General features: G+C 52.7%; 1 protein-coding gene across 1 annotated transcript in view; it reads right to left on the bottom strand.

The window, feature by feature from the left end:
* Positions 1-23,170, bottom strand: part of ITGAV (integrin subunit alpha V) — a 52,993-nt gene that overhangs the window by 9,696 nt on the left and 20,127 nt on the right. Inside the window, exons 6-21 of the mRNA XM_079781934.1 lie at positions 22,145-22,190; positions 20,980-21,105; positions 19,735-19,779; positions 17,436-17,479; positions 17,296-17,352; positions 15,941-15,993; positions 14,979-15,181; positions 13,451-13,642; positions 10,717-10,762; positions 8,392-8,499; positions 6,792-6,850; positions 4,585-4,739; positions 2,757-2,894; positions 1,563-1,630; positions 808-955; positions 156-248 (exon numbers count right to left, since the gene is read on the bottom strand). Coding sequence (XP_079638060.1) covers positions 156-248; positions 808-955; positions 1,563-1,630; positions 2,757-2,894; positions 4,585-4,739; positions 6,792-6,850; positions 8,392-8,499; positions 10,717-10,762; positions 13,451-13,642; positions 14,979-15,181; positions 15,941-15,993; positions 17,296-17,352; positions 17,436-17,479; positions 19,735-19,779; positions 20,980-21,105; positions 22,145-22,190 — 1,581 coding nt within the window. The remainder of the gene's footprint in view (positions 1-155; positions 249-807; positions 956-1,562; positions 1,631-2,756; positions 2,895-4,584; positions 4,740-6,791; positions 6,851-8,391; positions 8,500-10,716; positions 10,763-13,450; positions 13,643-14,978; positions 15,182-15,940; positions 15,994-17,295; positions 17,353-17,435; positions 17,480-19,734; positions 19,780-20,979; positions 21,106-22,144; positions 22,191-23,170) is intronic.

Genomic DNA, 23,170 nt, shown 5'->3' with positions numbered 1-23,170 from the left:
ACCTGCCAATCACGGCCCTCGAAATCAACACCCACTGAAAGGCACCATTTTGAAGTGTTTATTTAAAAAATTTACTGTAGATAAACCCCCAGGGGGGGGGGAAAGCGCTCCTTTCTTTAGAAGATGAACACTTGCGTGTAACTGAAACGTCTCACCTGGGTCCCGGCCTTCATGGGGTTCCCCAGGTCACACACCACCTGGCGGGTCTGGTTTTCTGTCTTAAACGCACAGGAAAGTCTCGCCAGGGCCTGGGGCAGACAAGGAGACAGGATCAGAAGGAAAATAAATTAATAACAAAAAAAGGAAAAGGGAGAAAGCAGAAACCAGGAGACTAACAGTCCCCAGACAGCGTCCCGCAGTCGGACATTCACGTTCCTGCTGGACAGGCACGCGCACCATCGGCGCACACGGGCGGGTCCGGCAGAGGCCAGGCGTGCCAGCGGCCACACCCGAGCGGAAGCCCTTCTGGCCGGTCCCGGACGCAGACACGGAACCCCGGCCCCTGACAGCCGAGTCCGAAGGCCAGGCCGGGGCACCCTCTGCCGACTGGCTCCGGGCCCTCGGCGGGCCGTGCTCACCGCGCCCTGCCAGAGCCCGACGCAGGGCAGGAGCGGCCAGGGGACGGGGACAGGCACGCTGGCTGGCCGTGCAGCCTCGGGGGGCGGGCTGGGCGGGCCGTGCAGCCTCGGGGGGCGGGCTGGGCGGGCCGTGCAGCCTCGGGGGGCGGGCTGGGCGGGCACGCACTGCACGGGGAGCTCCCGGGGGCACGGAGACTTGGGGAGCCTGGGTCCCGGAGGCCGCGCTTACCTCGCTGTTGCGGACGACGCCAATGAAGTCTGCCTGCGGGGGCAGGGCCACGGTGAGCTCCGCCTCGTAGGCGCCTTCGCCCTGGTTCTGCGCCGTCACCATCAGGGTCAGCGGGTTGTCGTCCCCGATGTAGATCTTCTTCTGGTCTCTGCGGGCAGCACAGGCCCGGCCGTCAGACAGGCTGCGTGGGGCGGCGTGGCACGGCCGTCCACGGGACAGGAGACACCCTTCCAGCGTCCCGGGGTTTACACGACGGCCCCGCTCAACAGGAAGCGGACCCGGCAGGCGGCGCAGAGCCCACACGTCGGAGCGAACAGTGCCGACACGTCCCCGCCGCGCACGGCCATCGCGGACGTCATTTTACGTCTCCTGAGCGCACTGACTAAGCCTCTGATTTCAGGAAAAAACCGAACTGCTCATTTGTCCCGATTCTCACAAGAACGCTTTGTGGTTTAGGTCTCGTGCAAACGTGACGGGATTCCTCCCGTCAGGAGGAGGCCAATGATGAAAGGCGCCGAAAGAGGACGCGGTGGCCCTCTCACACGACCCAGCGGGGTGGGACCAGGCCCGTGGCCCACACAGCTAGCGAGAACCCGGCGCCCGCCCGCTGCACTGACGCTCGGTACCGACAGCTCAGCATCATCGTCAATCACGCAGCCCCTCCCAGGTGACTAGTTCCCAGCAGACACTGCCACTGGGGTGGGGGCCGGGCTCCCCTCTGCCGCCCTGTGCCTGTCGCGGGCAGACCGGCTCACCTGTCCACGGAGACCTCCAGCTTGGGTTTGCACACGTTGTCCTCGCCGCAGTCCAGGAGAATGTGAGCCTAGGAGAGAGGGGCGTGTCCGTCTCCTGCTCGGAGGGAGAGCGGTGCGGTCACACCCGCAGGGCACGTCAAACTACACGTGAAGCGCGTGAACACGCATGTGCACACATATATACATGGTACATGGATTCGTCAACTTCTTCGCAGGCTGACAGACAGGACTCGTGGCTGCTTCCTTTACACGGGTCCGCGAACGGCCAGGAATGGCACGGAAGGGAAGGACGCGGACATAAGACGACCGTGTGGACGCTGTCCGCGCCATCGCCAGGCGAGCTGTGACGATTGTGGAATGACGTGTCACACAGAAGAGGAAGTGACCGTCAAAAATGAGGGCTCAGCCAGGCCGGCGTGGCTCGGGATTGAGCCTCAAACTACGGACCAGGAGGTCACGGCTCGATCCCCCGTCAGGGCACATGGCCGGGCTGCAGGCTCCATGCCCAGTGTGGGGCGTGCAGGAGGCAGCCGACCCATGATTCTCTCTCATCATGGATGTTTCTATCTCTTTCTCCCTCTCCCTTTCTGAAATCAATAAAAACATATTTTTTAAAAAAAAGAGTATTTGAGATGTTAGAGTGTTAGACAAAGAAGAAATAACAACCAAAATGCAGGGTAAAGAATCCTATAAAAGAAGAAATATTAACCTAAAAATATGAACATGCAATAAAAAGAGGAAGAAATAGGAAATGCAATCATAATATCTGAATACATGGGTTTTACATAACGTTTTCTAAAAATATTGTAATATAGCCTGTATGACGTTTTATTGGTTTATTTGGTTTTATGAAAAGTACTATACACATATATGTGTGTGTGTGTGTGTATTTTTTAAATTAAATCAAAGATAAAACAGATATTAAACTTGTTTAGCAAAATATTAAAATACCACGTAAATTGGCGTTTTGTTTTCCTTGAATTATTTAACTGTTTCATGTGAGCCCACCTTTCTCTCCGTATCTGAGTTCCAAGTGGCTTTCAGTGTCTCTAACTCGAGTCCTTCCCCTTTTACTTCTTTGACTAAAATCCCAAGGTTATCAAAGCAATCCCTTGTGCTAATTTAAAACAGGAACAGCAAGACCATCAGGAAATTAACGTGCACGACTCGGGATGAGCTGAGAAGGCGCAGTACCTGCCGACTGAGGTTGGCGGGCGTGAACTGGTTGAGGACGGGCCGCAGGCCCGTGGCGTCGGCCGCCGTTCGGTAGTCCAGCCGGTACTCCATGAAAACGGTGATCGGAGTGAGCTTGTCTCTAAACTCAGATTCATCCTAGAAACAGGGAAGCCGCGTGTTAATGAGGACGCCACACTCCCCGGAGAGACCGTAAGAGCAGAACACACAGCCGCTGTGCGGCTCATCGCGGTCCGATTCCACCCAAACCCTCTGTAAACGGGTGCTTATCAAAGAAGAAAACATCCAAAAAGACGACTATTCACTGAGGACACAATCAATTTATCATTATAACGTAATTACTGGATTCACACAAAAACATACGAAGCGTGTTAATAAAACAAGCACTCAACACGCCCACCCTGGCCCGTGTGGCTCAGTGGTTGAGCGTCGACCTACGGGCCAAGAAGTCACTGGTCCGATTCCCGGTCAGGGCACAGGCCCGGGCTGCGGGCTCAATTCCCCGTGTGGGGCCTGCAGGAGGCAGCCGATCAGTGATGTTTCTCTCTCATTGATGTTCCTCTCTATCCCTCGCCTTCCTCTCTCTAAAATAAATAAGAACGTATTTTCTAAAAACACACGCCCAATACTGTAACCGGAACGTTACTGCCATCGGTCAGCTACCCCCGTGGTCCTCTCTGCAGCGCCTCATCCCTCTGCCTTCCCCGTGACCCCCGTCCTGAGCTAAGGCCCCATCCCTGTGCTCGCCTGCCGCCGTGTGTTACCGTGTACGTGTCTCTGAACAGCATGGTCCTGAGCTTGCTCTTCCTGTCTATTTAAAACTTAGGCCATACATATTCTGATTTGCCTCCTTCCGTCCAACACTCTGGTTGGGATCCTCGGATCCGTAGCCAGACGCCTTCTCCATCCCGCCACTGGCCCCGTTCGTTCTCATGGCCACCGTGTATGCGTCCCCGTGTTTGTGTCTTCCCCACTTTCTTTCTTTCGTGTCTTACCATTTTCTGATACAGGATTTTACATCCTTGGTTAGATTTATTCCAGGTTGTTGTGGGTTTTTGGGTGCAATTGTAAATGAGACTGCCCTCTTAGTTTCCCTTTCTGATCGTCTATTATTAATGTATAAAAATGCAGCTGATTTCTGGGTACTATTTTGTATCCTGTGGCTTTAACTGAATTCATCTGTCAGTTCTGGTAGTTTCTGGTGGAACCTTTAGGGTTTCTTTTATTTTTATTTTTATTTTGGAAAGAGAGGGAGAGAGATACAACATCCATGGTGAGAAGCATTGATGGGCTGCCTCCTGCACGCCCCCCACGGGGGATCGTGCCCACAACCCGGGCCTGTGCCCTGACCGGCAATCGAACTTCCCCCCCCCCCCCGCCCCCGCCCGGTGCCCGCGTGGACGCTCAGACACCGAGCCACACGGGCTGGGCTTGTGCGTGTTTTTCAGTTTCGTTCCTTTCTGCTCCGATCTTCACTATTTCCTTTCTCCTGCGCACTCGGGCTTTGCTGGCTGTTCTTGTTCCAGCATCTATAAGTGTCCCGTTAGGTTGTTCACGTAAGAGTTTCCTGTTTCCTGAGGGAGGCTGTAAAGCCGCCCATGCCCTCAGGGGGCGGGCCCCGCGCCCAGCCTGTGCCGGGGAAGGCGCTGGGGAGCGCGCGGTCTCCCAGGAGGAGGAGGCCGCTGCGCGGTCGGGCGCTTTAAAGAGCCAAATTCCTCACGGCACCTTCCTGTGGGCTTAGCGCACGACAACGCCCGGCGTGAGAAAAGCGCCCGGACGAGGAGAAACCCGCAGGAGGAGAAAGGACGGCGGAGGAGAAGGGCCTCACCCGCAGGTACGCCACCAGCTCCTCGCACTGCATCCGGCCCCCCCTGGGCACGGTCATGTTCTTGGGGTGGCCCGGGGACCTGTTGTGGAGAAACAGCGCTCGGCGAACTGCTCCCTTTTGCTTCAGTTTGTCCAAAAGAAGCTCCACCTGGAAGTCTGCACAAACCAGAGGTTCATAACCAACGGGCCCCGCGGACACGGACACCCCCGCCCTGGACACCACCCCCCGGGCCCCGCGGACACCACACCCCCCCCACACCACCCCCGGGCCCTCTGGACACCACCCCCCGGGCACCTCCCCACAGGCCCCCTGGGCCCCGCGGACACCACCCCCCGGACACCACCACCCGGACACCACCCCCCGGGCCCTGCGGCTCATGCACAGACGCCCCTCCCGCCTCACTCGGGGTGCTACGCTCCGTGGTGAGACCACACTGATTCATTCGGGATAAACGCACCACAATTAATGACATAATCCACCCAACTGTTCCCCAGATCAGGTCACAGTGACTCGGGCAGAGGGACACCTCCCTTCCGCATCAGAGTAACAGCTCGAGGGGAGGGAGCCCCGGCTGGACTCCGTGTAAACTACACGCAACAACGCTCCGTGGGTGCAGGGAGCAGGGCTCTGCTGATGGCGACTAAGAGGCACGCTCCCCACGAGAGTCAACACTGCGATGAGCGAGCCGTGTGCGCCCCCACCACTCCCACTGCCCCCAAACCACTCTCCCACCCTGTCCCTAAACGGGTCCCGCTAAGGCAGTGGTTCTCAACCTTTCTAATGCCGCGACCCACAGGTTGAGAACCGCTAGCAGGGTCGCTTAAGACCATCGGAAAACACAGATATTTACATTACGACTCATAACAGTAGCAAAATCACAGTTATGAAGTAGCAACGAGAATAATTTTATGGCTGGGGGTCACCACAATGTGAGGAAGTGTATTAAAGGGCCGCGGCATTAGGAAGGTTGAGGACCACTGATCTAAGGTGATGCTTGACCCAGACAGACAAGCGTTCAGTGCAAACTAGCCGCTCTCCGGGCGGGAGCACGGACGACCGCCCTCCGTGGACGGGCGTGGGTGTCACGCAGCACGTGGCCACACGCAGCAGTTCGGGTCAAGCACCACCTGAAGGCGACTGTGCAGCCCCGGCGTGAAGCCAGCCTGAGGGCCGGTGCTTCTGAGGTTCGCCCTAAGGAGTGCCCTCCGCGGAGGGAGAGCGCGGGCCTCTACAGCCACGGCGTCTCCAGGTTCCTCCGAAGGCTGGACTTCAGGTCAAATGTGGGTGGAAACCAGGGCGATTCCGCGTCCAGTTCTGCTCCATCCACCCCCCGCCCTCCGCGCTGTCCCTCACACACCAGGCACGCCCTTCCCGCGGCCCTGGCACGCCGTCTCCTCCGTGGGGAGCCTCCTCTCACCGCCCCCCCCCCAGGGCCTGCCTCCCTTGCTCCCCATGAACACCACGCACCACTGCACGCATTAGCACCACCCCACACACCACCACACGCACCACCACCACCGCACACACCACCACACGCACCATCACACAAACCAGAACCACCACACACACCAGCACCACTGCACACACCACCACACGCACCATCACACAAACCAGAACCACCACACAAACCACCACACACATCAGCACCACTGCACACACCACCACACGCACCATCACACAAACCAGAACCACCACACACACCAGCACCACTGCACACACCACCACACGCACCATCACACAAACCAGAACCACCACACAAACCACCACACGCACCAGCACACAAACCAGAACCACCACATGCACCAGCATGACTGCACACACCACCACGTGCACCAACACCACCGCACACACCATTCAGTGGCCCAGACCGCGCCGCCCCCTCGCTCTTCTAACCCACCTCCAGTTCAGAGCCAGCGGGCCCCTCCGAGGCCTAAGACGAAGCCCACAGGAGCCCCCCCCCCCCCCCCCCCCCCCCCCCCCGGCTCACGGGCCCTCGGCCGGTTCCCTGGCGCTCGCACAGGCCGCGCTGGGGACTGTCCGTGGCGTCAGCAAACTCGGGGCCTGTCCCCGGCGGCTGAGCTCCGCTCCCAGTGACTGAGCCGCCCAGCCCCTGGCGCTGACACGCGCTGACACGCACCAGGAGCGACTGTGGGCGCGACCCCGGCCCCCGTTGAGCGCCGTCAGCGCGGGACCCCACGGACACTCACTCAGCTTCGCGGGAAGCGCTCCTTTGCCATCCGCCCGCAAGCAGAACCTGACGTTGAAGCTGCGGAAATAAAAGGACACGCGTCCCGTCACTCGGGGCGGGCGCGCTGCCGTGTCCGCAGACCTCACGTCTCACACGCCGTTCTCGCGGCAGCGCTTTCCGTCTTTCCGTCTTAATGTCGCACTGAGCACAGGGAACGAGACAGCATCCTCGCACTCGGCCTCCGGGCCGCAGCCACTGCCTTCCACCGTCCCCTCGCGAGGAGAGAGAGAGACTCTGCTCACTTCCTCCCGAGTCTCCCGATCCCGGTGACGAGTGGGAACGAGGGGAGACCTCCCGACTTAACGCCACGCCCCTTTCATCAGCAGCCCCCCACGCTCCCTGTGACGAGCCCCTCCCCGACGTGCTCCCCCCATTTCCTGCGAGCCCCGAGATCCGCTGGCTCTTCGGGGATGAAGCCGTCCCCGCGTCAGCCACGCTCCCTTCCCCTCCACGCGCTCTGGCCTCCGTGCCAGGAGCCGAGTGTTCCCCAAAGTGGGGCACTCGGGGTGACGTAGCAGCATGTGGGTCGTCAGGGTCTTTCATCACTGAGTTACACTTATTCTGACGTGTAGGAGGAAGAGACTGGTTTCTCATTTTATCTTAAAATGTTTTAAAGCAAAATATGTCAGCTTAAAGAAAAAAATCTTAAGAAAATTACAAATACAAGTGGAATGAAAACATAGCAAAATCGTGCACTATAAGAACAGCATAAAAATACCTGGGCAAGCCTCTCTATGAAGCTTTAAGAGAAAAGAAAAAAAAAAGAAAAACAGAAAAAAAAAAGAATAGCATTAAGATATGGAGACTTGAGAAAACCCAAAGAATTCAAACGTTAAATTTTTTAAAATATTTTTTTTCTTTAAAAACTAGTAAAGGAACACGTGGAAGACTGGTGTATTAGAGAAAAATAATATCTTTTCATACAGCCCCTCACAGATATTAAATCTGAAGATCATACCTGTTAAAAATTAAAATGTTCATGGGTCTTTCTTAGAATAAATATAAATGAATTCTGAGATCTTATTAGCTTTTCCTTCTTTTTTAATATATTCACTGAGCATGTGTCATTTAAAAAAACTACACTAGTTTTTGGCCAGGCTGGCGTGGCTCAGTGGTTGAGCGCCGACCTATGAACCAGGAGGTCACAGTTCGATTCCCGGTCAGGGCACAGGCCCGGGTTGCAGGCTCGATCCCCAGTGTGGGGTGTGCAGGAGGCAGCCCATCCATGATTCTTTCTCATCATTGATGTTTGTATCTCTCCCTCTTCCTTCCTCTCTCTAAAATCAAATACACACACAAACACACACACACACACACACACACACACACACACATAAACTTTACACTAGTTTTTAACATACTTCTAGAGCTTTCTACATATCTTTCTGGAACAACATTTCTATAATCCAATCGACGACATGGTAAGAGAGCAGACAAATGAAATCTGCTTTAGCACTATTTCACCCCCTACCTTCCTTTTCAATTGTTTTTATAATAACTGAACCACAGGTCAGAATAACAACTATAATAATCACAACAACATAAGCTAATGCTCTTACCAGGAAACTTTAAGATCTGTCCCAGGCAGTGGGCAGGTCTTGTTGTCTTGGTTTAAAATGCTCGGGTAGACTTCCAGGCCAGCATGGACAGTGATGACCGGCCTGGCTCTAGGGGAGGGAGAGAGAGAGAGGAAGGGAGGAAAATGAAGAAGCTGTTCACAGTGTTGGACTGACTGGGCATTTCGGGTTCACACTCACTCACAGGGCAGAGAAGAGACAAGAACAAAACCTCAGGATGAATGACCACTGTCCCCCCCGCCCAGGGCTGCCCTGATTCTGGCAGGTGAGTCCCGTGACCGGCAAATTCCTCGGGCCCAGGCCACGTGGGACGATCGGCCAAACTCCCCGAACTCTGCCCATGAAAGCAGAACAGGGAAGCCAGCCGTGCGCTATGGAACACACACACACACACACACACACACACACACACACACACACACGGCGGGGAAACGAGGGCCGTGCGCCATCCGTGCTGTTACGGAGGCAGGCTCTAAGATACATGCCACATGTAACGTCAGTGCGACACGGGAAAAATCCACAACGTACAAAGGATGCATACACACACACACAAACACATACACACACACACAATATTATTTTAATGCCTCATATGTTTCTGATTAGATACACTAATCTATATATATAAAAGGCTAATATGCTAAATGCCCAACTGCTGGACTGCTGGACAGATAGCTATGACACGCAATGACCACCAGGGGGCAGACGCTCAATGCACAGGCATGGAAACATGGAACAGACTGATGAATCTGAGAGGGAAGGGGGGGGGAGGGTGGGAAGAGATTAACCAAAGATCTTACATGCATATTAGAGGCCTGGTGCACGGATTCAGGCACCGGTGGGGTCCCTCAGCCTGGTCTGCGGGGATTGGGCCGAAACCAGCGTCCGACATCCCCTGAGGGGTCCCGGATTGTGATAGGGCGCAGGCCAGGCCGAGGGTCCCCACCGGTGCACAAATCCGTGCACCAGGCCTCTAGTGAACTAATAACGAGTCTGAGAAGAGACTTTTTTTTTATCAAATGCCCTTTTTATATTATTTGAATGTTTACGACCTGCATGTATTACTTCATTAACAGCCATTTTAAAAACTGAAACAGCCTGGCCAGCACAGATCAGTGATTGAGCATCGACCTATGAACCAGGAGGTCAGGGTCTGATTCCCCGTCGGGGCACATGCCTGGGTTGTGGGCTCCATCCCCAGTGTGGGGCGTGCAGGAGACAGCTGATCCATGATTCTCTCTCATCATTGATGTTTCTGTCTCTCTCACTCTCCCTTCCTCTCTGAGGTCAATAAAAAAATATTTTTAAGTACCAGTAATAAATAAAATAAAAACTGAGACGGAGATACAGATTTAAACTCTGTCCCGAAACGCAGCCGCTCCAGCCTGCGCTGTCCCAGTCGCTGGACAAGGACACGCCGTCTGCGTGAGGACACGGTGCCCGAGAGCCACAGTCACGTTCCCCCAGCACCAGCCCATCAGCTTCAGGGCCAGTTCCCTGCCCGTGCACACACACCGTGGAAGGTGAGCACCTTCCTCTCCCTGGGAGGCGAGAGGATGCCCGAGGGCAGGAGGGACGGACAGGCACAGAGAATAACTGGGGACGTGCACGAGGCTGGGCAACACGGGCGTGGACTCACACTGAGTGGCCAGATCATGATGATCTCTGAGCACATAATCATCTGGCCACTCAGTGTCTATCCTATAGAATAAAAGGCTAATATGCAAATTGTCCCCTCGACCAGGAGTTCGACCAGCAGGCAGGCCGGCCAACTGCCCATGTCCCCTCCCCCTGGCCAGGCTGGCCGAACCCCACCCATGCATGAATTCATGCACCTGGCCTCTAACATATACACTGAGTGGCCAGGTTATTATGCGTTCAGAGATCATCATGATCTGGCCGCTCAGTGTATACGCTGCCCTGAGCAACAGGGGTCCCAGACGTGAGTCATTCCACGCGGCCTTTGTGGTCAGAACGTTACGCACAAACACCACGTTAGTTTCTCGCCTCTCAGCAGAAAACGTCAACTCCTATAATCTGGGGCGACGTTTAAAAGGTGGGAGACTCTCCAGACACGATTTCAAGAACAAAGAGGAAAGCCTACAGGCTTTTTGAAATTAAAACTATCTACAGCGCTCTCCACTTGGGGACTTTCCTTCGATGACTACTACTAGCCTACGGTAAATCTTAAATAGAAAGAACAAACTGTACCGTCGCTTCAAGAAATTAAGCTGAATTAAAACCCTGGGACTTAACTGCCAGCGTTCGGTTAATTCCAAACAGAAGCGGCCGTGGGAACACGCTCACCTGTACAACACAGCTCTGTCCACGCCAAAAGCTCCCACAATCAGGTCTTAAAAAGAGTGGAAAAAAGTGTTAATAATAATGACGACAATGAGTTTTTAAAATCCACATACCGTCCCATACAACTGTCAATACATACAGTCAGGATTCAAACAGTCTCCAATCTACCTTCATTAGGAGGTCTAGGATAACCTTTAAAAGGCCAGAATTTGAACATTCGAAATGAGCTGCTACCGATGGCAAACGCTCCTCATACAACGAGTCTCTCCTTCAGGCAGGCAGGCAGCCTTCTCGTGGACACTCAGTAAAACCAGCAAAGCGGGGGCACGGCCCCACACACATGGACCATGAAGGGAAACGCTGTGTGGACGCCTGTGGGTTCCACTGTGCAAACATTTGTTCATTTTCTTTTATTTTTTAACCAAAACCAAAAAGCACATTACCTATATGGAGAATACCTAGGACTGACAGCAGACAGCACTCACATCAGCACACACAGAATGCATCCGTTTTCATACGTAGGAGTTGAAAAGGACTCACAATTAGAAAAAAATGCTGTCACAGATCGCTCTCAGTATAATAAGCTGGACTTGAGGAAGCCCCTTCCAGGCAAAAAAGAACGTGAAAAAAACACATAAAGACGGCAGACTGTAGTACATAAAAACTACGAACTTCTGTTGCCCCAAAAAGCAAACGGGACAAACAAGAAATACACGGGGCAGGAAACGGCAGGTGTACAGCTGTGTACATAGGAAGCGCAGTTTATTCTCGTACTATTATTTATTATTGTTATTGTTTTCCACACGAACAACTGTAAACCTATTTTTGTCTTAATTGAATTAGCCTAAAACCGTGGTCGGCAAACTGCGGCTCGCGAGCCACATGAGGCTCTTTGGCCCCTTGAGTGTGGTTCTTCCACAAAATACCACGGTCTGGGCGAGTCTATTTTGAAGAAGTGGCATTAGAAGAGAAATTTCAATCGTTGTCCTGTTGATATTTGGCTCTGTTGACTAATGAGTTTGCCGACCACTGGCCTAAAACATGCTATTTTAAAGGCACCTGCCACAAGTTAAAAAAATGAATTAATGAAAGAAAAACAGCCCAATAAAACAGAGGGGAAAAAAGATGTAAAAAAATAAAATTCACAAAAGTAAATAGATGCAAATGAACAAAACGCTCACCCTCACTAATAACCAAAAACGGAAAGTTAAGACACAATGCCATTTTCCACCCGTCACATAGAGTTACTCTACAGAGAACAGAAGAGGACACTCAACATGGGAACAAATGTGAGGAAAGGACCCTCCCTCGCTGCTGTCAGTGGTTTAAAAAGTGGCACACCTGCTTTTAGAGGGAGTGCGATTGCAGTTTGACAGTGTGTATCGACAAACTTAAAGAAAACACCGTGCTTATCTTTGACAAAACAATTCTAAAACTCTGTCTAGTAATAAAAAAATAAATTTTTAAAATAAGGTGTATACACACCAAAATTATATACAAGAATATAAATGCCCCAAAATAAGGTAAATACGATACAATATAGTCATTTGATAAAATGAAAAATATAAAATTCATGTTTTTGAAATAAAATTAATAACATGGGGAAACAATTCTGATACTTTAAGTGAATAAAATATGCTATTAATAGTGCATAAAGCATAATTCTATTTTGTTCATAAATGTGTATGAATGCATTGGAAAAGAGATTGCGAAATACGTTCTGCTGTATTTTCTAGAATTTCTATAAACACACTGAGTGGCCAGATTATTATGCGTTCAGAGATCATCATCATCTGGCCACTCTGTGCATATTGCACTTATAACCAGAAAATTCTTGAACTACCAAGACAGAGATAAGAACCAACTTCCTGTCCTATTTCTAAGAGCCCTTCGGCAGACTGGCCCACCGAGCTCACGTGAACTGTCCCAGCCACAAAGGCAATTAGTTTCTGCACCACATTTCGTTGGAAGAACAGACCCACTCCAAGCCTCGGTCTCTCTGAGTAACTCCAAAGTACATATGAGCCAGAAAGAAGATCTCCCTTTCTCTACTGGCTCGAACCAGTGGGCAGGGCTGGGCCAGCTCCCTTCTGAGTCTCTCCTCCTCCAGAAGGTGGTGATGAGCCGAGAAATCGCGCATTCTTCAGAAAATTGCACGAAATAACGTATTTGTTAAAAATCACAATGATTGGTCAGGTCCACAAAAATGTTAGATCACTGAAAACCAAAAAAAGGCCCTGGCCGGTTTGGCTCAGTGGATAGAGCGTCGGCCTGCGGACTGAAGGGTCCCGGGTTCGATTCCCAGTCAGGGCACAGGCCCGGGTTGCAGGCTCAATCCCCAGCGTGGGGCGTGCAGGAGGCAGCCGATCCGTGATTCTCTCTCGTCATTGATGTTTCCATCTCTCTCTCCCTCTCCCTTCCTCTCTGAAATCAATAAAATACATTTATATTTTTTAAAACAAAGGATGGCTAACGTTCAAAACCTCAAAAGGAGCGTTTGGCTCGGGTATCACTCCTCTGACATTTCCTCCCGGACTTCAGTGCGGGAGGCTCAGAGCCCGTGGTTTTGCTGGAAACGCCCAGAAACAGAGCTGCCTTTCCTTCAACGCCCCGGGGTGATGACAGCGGCCCCGCAGACAACCGGGGGCCCAGCCAGCACGTGACGTCCCGGCCTGAACGGACGCGCGGCATCCACGCGGCACAGGGCCCGGGTGCTCGGGGCCGCACCTGCACGCACCTGGGTACCCGTTGCGGTCGATGTCCGTGGCGCCCTTCATGGAGTAGCCGAAGCTCGGCGGCATGCTCTGCGCCGCCCACCGCCCCTCCAGGGCCTGGGACGGCGCCGCGTTCAAGCCCGTGGATCTGCCGTTGAAAATGTACACGACCCCTTTTCTGTCTTCACCCCCGTAGGGGGCGGCGATGGCGATGTCTGAGGGGGGAAGGGAGAGACGTGAGAGCGGGAGAGGAGGGAGGGGAAGGAGGAGGGAGAGAGGCAGGAAGGAGAGCAGCAGTCTGAGGACGGCTCACTCCGTAACGCAGCCCCGGGTTCAAGGACTCGACAGCCCTGGGTGGAGGTGACACTGAACTGGAGGCAGACGCTCTGGGTCTGACCTTGGACAAGTCTGTTAACCTTTTGGGATCTCAAGCTCCTCGTCCTTCAGTGGAGGGAGGTGAGGGCCAAACATCCCTCAGGCTCGTCCTGGCTCCCACATCCCAGCTAACAGCGGGGCGTGGTTTGGGTGTTTTTGTTTTGTTTTCCCAAAGCAAAAGTCAATCTGGCTTGGAAACTTGAAAATCAGAAATTCATCTTGGTCTTGCTCAACTTATACTGAAATAACATAAACCAATAAACGTTTGGAATTCTTTTTTAAAAAAAAACCTAAAGCAAAAACCACCAAGCGGTCACTATGACCTTCCTAACTCAAATCCTTTCCAAACGTGCCCACGCCCCTCCCCCTGCGGGTGCCGCCCTAGCCACACCCTTCCCACCCTGGGCCTGGGCCCTGGGAGACACGGATGAAGTTTTCTTCTTCATTTATCACTTTCTCTAAATAGTAAGGGGCAGATCCCTACTTACTGTTGATGATACCAACACTGACCGTTCAACTATGCAGCCTGTGACTTTTTAGAAAGGGCTTTAATAGTATTCTTTTTTTAAAAAAATCTTGGTCAAGTGTAATCGATATTTCATCCTATAATAAAAACCACTTTAAATTTTTTAAAAATGCCTACGGCAACTAATTAAATTATTAAACGGGACAATTCTAACACAGGGAGCTCATTCCTTTTACTGGCCCGCACGAAGGGAGATACAGCCTCCCTTGGTCACAACGAAGTGACAGCTTCAAAAATAGTCACAGCCAATCACAGCTTGGAAGTGAGTGACAGCCGGCCGTGCGGCCCAGGTGCCTGGGAGCCTATTTTACTGGCACGCTTGTCCCCACGATGGACAGCAGAGGGCACTGCCGAGCAGGAGACGGAAAAGCCCGGCTCACAGGCCAGGGCCCAGGCTGGCGGCCAGGGCAGGTCCCTCTCCCACGGGAGCGAGCCCAGCGCCCCATCCCGGCTGCAGGAAGAGGAGCGCATGAGGATCCGTATTTGAAATGTTTGCTCTGGTTTTCACGGAAAAGGAGCACCTTCACGGTTAACCGAGGGCGTCCGACGCGGCCACTCGCATCCTCCCCGGGAAGGAGGCTGCTCACGGGGGTGCAGACCGTCTCCAAGGGGCCCAGAACCCGAGCCCCCGCCGCGGGCCTCGGCCTCACCGTTGAAGCCGTCCTGGTCCAGGTCTCCCAGCGGCGCGATGGCGCTGCCGAACCGCGCGAAGACCTCGAAGCCGTGGAGCCTGGTGGTCTGGAAGCCCCCCGAGGGCCTCTGCAGGGACACGCAGACCTGCCCCACCTCCTGCAGCTTCCCGTCCGAGCCGCGGTCCATGAACAGCGGGGCGCCGATGAACACGTCCGCGTAGCTAGGAACAAACCCACCCATCCCGCGTCACCCCCGCGTCACTGCCCCTCCCACATCTCCCGGCCACACGGAGGACAAAACGGTCATCTCAAACCTCAATGGCCCTCCCACTCTTTAAAAAAAGAAAACCAGGAGTTACCCACAACATTACTTCTTTCCTTCCTATCAGCGGTCGGCAAACGCATCAGTCAGCAGAGCCAAATATCAACAGCACAACGAATGATTGAAAATCCTTTTGAGAGCCAAATTTTTTAAACTTAAACTTCTTCTCACGCCACTTCTTCAAAATAGACTCGCCCAGGCCGTGGTATTTTGTGGAAGAGCCACACTCAAGGGGCCAAAGAGCCGCATGTGGCTCGTGAGCCGCAGTTTGCCGACCACGGCTTCCTATGATCAAAGCTATTAAAATAAATTATGAGGGTTGGCGGGGGAGCGGGGAGGGCTCAACCAATGAACTCACATGTGTACACGCATAACGCATGGACCCTGACAACGGGGAGGGGGGGTGAAGGCCTGGGACGGGGCAGGGTGGGAGGTCAGAGGGGGAAAATGGGGACATGGGGAATCCTTTCAACAATAAGGATTTAAATAGATAAAAAACACAGAGGCTGCCTAGTGCTCCTGAAAGGCTGCTTCAAACTGGTTCCCCAAACAGAAGACTTCGGAGCAAAGGGACCAAGAGGCAGAAGAAATGTTTAGTTTTCGGAAACGCGCATAAGCACGGGACGCAAGCCGTGTCAGGAAACAGTTTTCAACTTACTCATCCCCGTTGATGTCAGTGGCAGCGACAGCAAATCCGAAGTACGCCGCCATCTGGTGAGGAGACGGAAAGGACACGGTTACCCCCGGCTGTGGACGCCCGGCGGCGCGGCCTATTTATCACGGAGGAGGGTGGTTTCTCCGCACACAGGGCTTCCTCTAAACGTCTCCTCTTCTGTTCACCCACACGGCACCCTCCGGTGCCAAGGCGTGTTTGTCCTCCTAGATTCATGAGCAGAGCGTGTCCCGTGTACACCATTTCAGTGAGTGTATTACATACAGCCCAGCTGGCGTGGCTCAGTGGTTGAGCGTCAACCTATGAACCAGGAGGTCACGGTTCGAGTCCCGGTCAGGGCACATGCCAGGTTGTGGGCTCGATCCCCAGTAGGGGGCGTGCAGGAGGCAGCGGATCCATGATTCTCTCTCATCACTGATGTTCCTCTCTCTCTCCCTCTCCCTTCCTCTCTGAAATCCATTAAAAAAATATTTAAAATAATAACAACACTGCACATGGGAGCCCCGGTCTGCCTAATGGTCCTAATGAGAAGCCGAGGTTCCCCACAAAGAGCCGAGGAGAAGCATGACCGCACACAGAAGGATCATGCCTGCACACAGAAGGATCATGCCTGCACACAGGAGGGCCATGCCTGCACACAGGGCAGGTCTGCGGCCCCAGATGAGCTGAGGGATGATGGGAGGAGGATCATGCCTGCACACAGGAGGAGGATCATGTCTGCACACAGGAGGATCATGCCTGCACACAGGAGAAGCTGCCTGAGGTGAGGAAGCCGCCCCAGCATAGAGGGACCCCCCTGCACCCCGAGGGCAGGCCATCCTGACTGTCCCCCATGGGAAGAGGCTGCGGGGACCGGGGTCCAGTCCCTCTCGCTATCAACCCTCCCTCGAGGCCCAACCATCCCCGCTGAGCAGGACGTGGGCCTGAGCCGGGACCCGAAACCGGACAGCTTCCCTCCGAGTGCTAGCGAGCTCTTCCCGTGCCGTTACCACCTTCTGAGGTCACTTAAAGGGCACAGATCTGCCTTAGAGGGGAGGTTAAGTCGTCAGCACGAAAAAGGATGTTTCTGGTTTTGTGTGTGAGTGACTTGATTCTGCATTTCCTTTTTTGAAAACAACTAGCATAACATGCAATTACAAAAGTATCTGCTTAAAAAATTACTTTGATTAAAACAATAAGAAATACTTAAAGCCCATTTTACATCTGTAGTATTGATTACTGAACCGATATTTATTATATATTGAATATTAAACCATTAGGATTTGCCAAGAAAAACTGTAAGACATTAGGAAATGCTGACAGTAAGATGTTAAATGGAAAAAAACATTTTAAAGGCGTACCTGCTCACCAGTAAAATTGTACAAGGAGGACATGTTCTTCCCATCATAGATATAAACCTGTGCAGGAAAAGAGAAGTAGATGAGATACAGGAAAAGTTAAGATAGTCCAGATTTTTAAAAAATATTTTTAACTTTCCTACCATTCCCAAAGTCCTCGCTGCTCTCGGAACTCCTGAAACAAAGTCTGAAAAGAAAAAACCCAATTACTCATTTTTAAGACCAATATTGGACACTAAAGGAGGAAGGGACATGTCAGAAAGCTGTGGGTTTCGTTATTTCAACAGATGATAAGGAAGAGATTTTCTAAAGAATCGGAATCCGTAACCAGGGACCACAGTGTGTCTCAACCACAGACTCAAACGTGAACAAAACAGAGAGACTCATGAGGACCCTCTGATACACGCCTGTGAGCTGGTGGAAGAGGCAGTGAGATAAAGTGGCCGAAGAATGAAGAAAAGCACTGGCCGGCGTGGCTCAGGGGTTGAGCACCGACCTGTGAACCAGGAGGTCACGGTTCGATTCCCGGTCAGGGCACAGGCCCGGGTTTCGGACTCGATCCCCAGTGTGGGGCGTGCAGGAGGCAGCCGACCCATGATTCTCTCTCATCATTAACGTTTCGATCTCTGTCTCCCCCTCCTTTCCTCTCTGAAGTCAATAATATATTTAAGAAAAAGATAAGAATGAAGACAAGCGGTATTTACAGGAATGAAAACCAGCAGAGCAAGTGAAACAGGACAGAGGTGGTAGTTACTCAGAGACAGATCCGCATTGGGGCGGGTCTGCGGCCCCAGAGGAGCTGAGGGATGACGGGCGGGCGGGCGGGCGGGCGGGCGGGCGGACAGAGGTGGAGTGAGGGGAGGGTGGAGTGAGGGGGAGGGTGGAGTGAGGGGGGTGGAGTGAGGGGGGTGGAGTGAGGGGGGGTGGAGTGAGGGAAGGGTGCAGTGAGGGGGGGGGGGTGGAGTGAGGGGGGGTGGAGTGAGGGGGGGGTGGAGTGAGGAGAGGGTGGAGTGAGGGGGGGGTGGAGTGAGGGGGGGTGGAGTGAGGGGAGGGGGGAGTGAGGGGAGGGTGCAGTGAGGGGGGTGGAGTGAGGGGGGGTGGAGTGAGGGGGGGGTGGAGTGAGGGGAGGGTGCAGTGAGGGGGGGTGGAGTGAGGGGGGCGTGGAGTGAGGGGGGGTGGAGTGAGGGGAGGGTGGAGTGAGGGGGGGTGGAGTGAGGGGGGCGTGGAGTGAGGGGGGGTGGAGTGAGGGGGGGGTGGAGTGAGGGGGGGTGGAGTGAGGGGGGCGTGGAGTGAGGGGAGGGTGCAGTGAGGGGGGGTGGAGTGAGGGGGGCGTGGAGTGAGGGGGGGTGGAGTGAGGGGAGGGTGGAGTGAGGGGGGGGTGGAGTGAGGGGGGGTGGAGTGAGGGGAGGGTGCAGTGAGGGGGGGTGGAGTGAGGGGGGGTGGAGTGAGGGGAGGGTGCAGTGAGGGGGGTTGGAGTGAGGGGGGGGTGGAGTGAGGGGGGGTGGAGTGAGGGGAGGGTGCAGTGAGGCGAGGGTGCCGATTGGCCTGAAGGAAGGCGTAGCCCCGCCCTCCGAGGGGACCGCCGCCCGCAGAGCAAGGAGGACGGAGCCAAGGAAACAGAGGGGAACCTGGTCCCTCGAACTTAATTCGTTCCGGAAGGCCGTCCGAGCAGCGATTCAATCAAAAACGGATCATTTTCCCATTAAATGATGTAGATTAACCGTTCCAGACCCCCAATGGTCCCCATGTCAGCCTTTCCTATATACAGTCCACGTCTAACGTGCTGTCTAATCTACAAACACCGCTTTTCTTAAATTCGCAGAACCACCGCCGGCCAGCCTGAAAGCAAGTATTCCTGCCACTGCCTCCCGACAGCTGTCCCAGGCCAACGGCTTTTCTTCTGTCCCAATCCACAGGTTTGCTAGCTCTTCCACGGCCCGTGGCTGCTGTTGTGTGAGCACAGGTCACACCCTGCCCTGTGGAGGCCTCCTTGTTTCAAAGGGGTGCCAATCGCCGGCCTCGAAAGCCCCCTCTCCTCGGCCTGGTGCCTGCCAGGAGCTGGCTGTCCCGCTGAGGTACCAGCAGGAAAGAGCTGTCAGGTCGAAAACTGCAGTTTTGGTCGACAACCGAGATATTTTTTTCTGTGGAGAACTGAACTGTTCGAGACGGGAGGCGTTCGAGAAGCGAGGTCTGACTGTAACGGGTGGGGGGGTGGGGGGGGGTCTGGGAGGACACTGAGCACCCCACCCCCAGCACAGGCTCCATCGCCTCAGCCTTGGCCTGAGGACATCGGACGCGGCCAGCTCCTGTCCGTGCCCTAGCGCCGCCCTCGCTTCCAGGACATTCCATGAAACGGTGTCAAAGCTCGTCCCTGGCTGGACTTGCTCAACGCTAAGTCCCCGTGTTTAAAAAAGGATGAAAGGCAGTTCGAGCCGATCCTACCGTCTATGCCATCGCCGTTGAAATCGCCGACCGCCACCGAGTAACCTGCACAGGGAACAGAAGGTGGAACAGCATCAGGCGGGCATCCGCGTGCTCGCCGCAGAATCCTCTAGCAAGTCCTCGAACGGCAGTATTTCCTCCTCTGGGGTCACAGAGTCACACGTGCATGAGAAACGCACCTTAAAGAAGGCACCTGAGCTAAATATTCGAAGAGTAGAACTCTATTCGAAAAACAAGCCTGTTTTACCAGCATCACGGAGTTCCTGGGAAATGTGCAATTCATCATGAAGCAGCGACGCGTAACAGATTTCCCCAGCCAGCCAAGCGCCGTGTCTGCCGTGTGCACTTGGTTTAATGAACCAGAGACATTGGAGAAGAGAGCGAACGTTCATAAATCCTAACGCCACAGCCATCGTTTAATGCAGCAAATAACACAAGCTCGGAGCCAGGCCGCCTGGGCGTGAGGCTCAGGACAGCACGTTGTAAGTGAGGGGCTTTGGGCAAGCTAGGGGGCCTCTCCGTGCCCGAGTTTCTTTATTTTATATAAAATGGGAACAATAACAGTGCACGTGACAGACTTCTTGTGAGGATTCAATGTGTTAATACTGAAAAGCACCTGGTACAGTACCCAGTAGCATAACTTAAAAGTTACCTGCTATTAACATCATAGTATAAATCACTGGTCGGCAAACTCATTAGTCAACAGAGCCAAATATCAACAGTACAACGATTGAAATTTCTTTTGAGAGCCGAAAACCAACTTCTGCGCATGGGCCACGAAGTTTCAATCACACTCTACGTGCGCGCCCGCACGTGGTATTTTGTGGAAGAGCCACACTCCAGGGGCCAAAGAGCCGCGTGTGGCTCGCGAGCCGCAGTTTGCCAACCACAGGTATAAATGATCATGCTCTTAAATTTCAGTTACTGAAATTTCAAAATAACCACACACTCTGCAGCAGAAGGCAATCATAAACCACTGCTGCATTTTCTGTTTTGATGTTTCTTTATCATTTTTACCTTAAAAACCCTATGAGGAGACAGCTCACTGATTCATAGGTTGCCAGGAGCTGGAGCCCACTGGATAGCATGGAACAGGTATTCAAAATAACAATTTGAAATTATACGTCCCTTACGTTATAAAAAGAACACAAAAACCTGAATCTCACAGAAGAGTTCCCTACGTAAAGCAGCAACTACAAGTCCACTCGAGTCCAGGACACGAACCCAGGTGTTGGCTTTACCTACCCAGGTAGCTGTCGTCAAAAACAGCTTGCGCAGTCCGCGTCGCCAGCTGGTTGCTGTACTTGATGCTGTAAACTTTGGGGTCGTATTTAGAAACAATTTCTGCCACCTGATCCGATATGAGCTGACCTGGAACACAGAGAGAAAAGTAACTTTCCAACGGGAGCGTTAAGATGCATGGAAAAAACAGCATCGATATTATTATTCTAATGATTAGCTGTAAGTACTTCTCCTTCACAACATTAAATCTGAAATTGGATTTTATTTTAAGACACAATTATTTCTATTCCATCTAGTACACACTTAAAATTGGTCTCTGCTAATAAACAAAATTTTCTGAATAGAGACTTCGTCTTAATTCCCTAAAAAAAAAAAAAAATCAATGTTAAATAAATGGAATAAAATCAAGGGCTATTTTCCAACAAAATTGGCCCTGATCGCCAGCCAGGTCTAGGGACCCTACCCGTGCACAAATTTCGTGCACTGGGCCTCTAGTACTATATATTATGTTATATACTATATATATATATATATATAAAACACTATAAATATTGCCTTATAGTCCTTTAAAAAACACTGTGTAACTGGTAAGTGATTATACAGGGTGTCCCCAAAAATGTGTATGTACTTTGAATGATTATGAAGTCGGTGTTTATTAACATACAGTTCATTTTCAAAACCGAGTTATTAGCTGCTAAAGTGTAGATACATTTTGGGGGGACACCCTATAGACTGTATTTTTTTCTATTTCTTTCTAAGTGAAATAAGCCAATCTGAGAAAGACAAGTATCACGTGATCTCACTTACGTGTGGAATCTAATGAACAAAATGAACTGACCAACAGAGTAAGACCCGAAGCCGGGAGGCGTGGAACAGACGGACATGCCTCGATGTGGGGGTGGGGGGTGAGCAGAGATAAACCAAAGAACGTATATGCACAGCCCATGGGCACGGGCAATAGGGGCGGGCGGTTAGAGGCTGGGCCGAGAGTGGTCAAGGGGAGGAAATGGGAGACATCTGTAATGCTATCAACAATAAGATATATATATATATATATATATATATATATATATAAATAACAATGATTCGAAATCTCACAGGAGCACGTGAAGACAGTGGGTGTCGATCAGCACGGTCGTTAGGGGTGATCTGAACCACGCTCACCTACCTTGCCAATAGAAGCTACCAGGACCGCCAAGAAGCACTCTGTCGGCCTAGATGAAATCAAACGAAACGCTGTATTTAGAAGCAGGAAGCTTTAAACACGGGAGCCGTGACATACACAGGAGAGCGCCATCTATGCACATGTATGAGTGGAACATAGATACACAGACATTAAAGCGAACAGAATCATAAATCTCAGGCGCATCCAACTCCGTCTCAGGCATTCCCAAGGTACCTTTTCTAAAACACAACAGAAATGAGAAGTTATAATATATATCCATTGAATATACGAAAATTAACGCGCGTAACACACCACCTACAGGCTCTGTGGCTCGTGGCTGCTTCACCGACGTGGCACGAGCGTCATCACAGGGTTCCACCTCGGAAAAACGCCGCTCCCTACTACTGCCTCCTGCAGCTGTGACGACAGGCCGCCGTCCTTCCTCAGAGCCTCACAAACGCTCCCGCGGAGGGACGTGCTCGTGTCCCGCAGACCTGAGCGGAGGGAGGTGAGGGCAGGCCTCCAGGGCGTCGAGCGCAGACACGTGGCTCCTGACCGGCCCTCCTCGTGCCTCCAGCCAACGGCAGGTGCCGCGCTCGGGTGTTCCGTGTCCACGCTTCCCCTCTCGGGAGGTGCTTCGTGCTGGAGGAGAAGGACATCACGTCCCCCGCCACGTGTTCGCGGAGCCCCCAGCTCTCAGCCGCCGGCTCAGGGCTGCGCAATAGCTGCTTCTGTCGCCTGCTCTAAAGTGACACCGGTTCTCCGGACGTGAGTGAAGAACGCGAACTGTTAGTGCAGCCGTGACTACTCAGTGAGAGTACTCCCACACGTGTCGGCACAGGAAACACGGACACGTTTTAAAAAATACAGGAGCCATTTGAAAAGACATCACGCAAGTTCAAACCTATTAATGTTTATTACCACACTTTGTCTCTTTGTTTTGTTTCCCTAAATTGTGAACTGAGTAAATTGTGAATTTCAAATTGAGTAAGTTAAAATAGATTACTTAGTAAGGAGAGAGCTAACTAT

This window comes from Cnephaeus nilssonii (assembly GCF_951640355.1).
Source record: "Cnephaeus nilssonii genome assembly, chromosome: 10".
In the NCBI taxonomy this organism is placed as follows: Eukaryota; Metazoa; Chordata; class Mammalia; order Chiroptera; family Vespertilionidae; genus Cnephaeus; species Cnephaeus nilssonii.
Note: the sequence above shows the minus strand (reverse complement) of the source record. Positions and strands in the feature narration are given on the sequence as shown.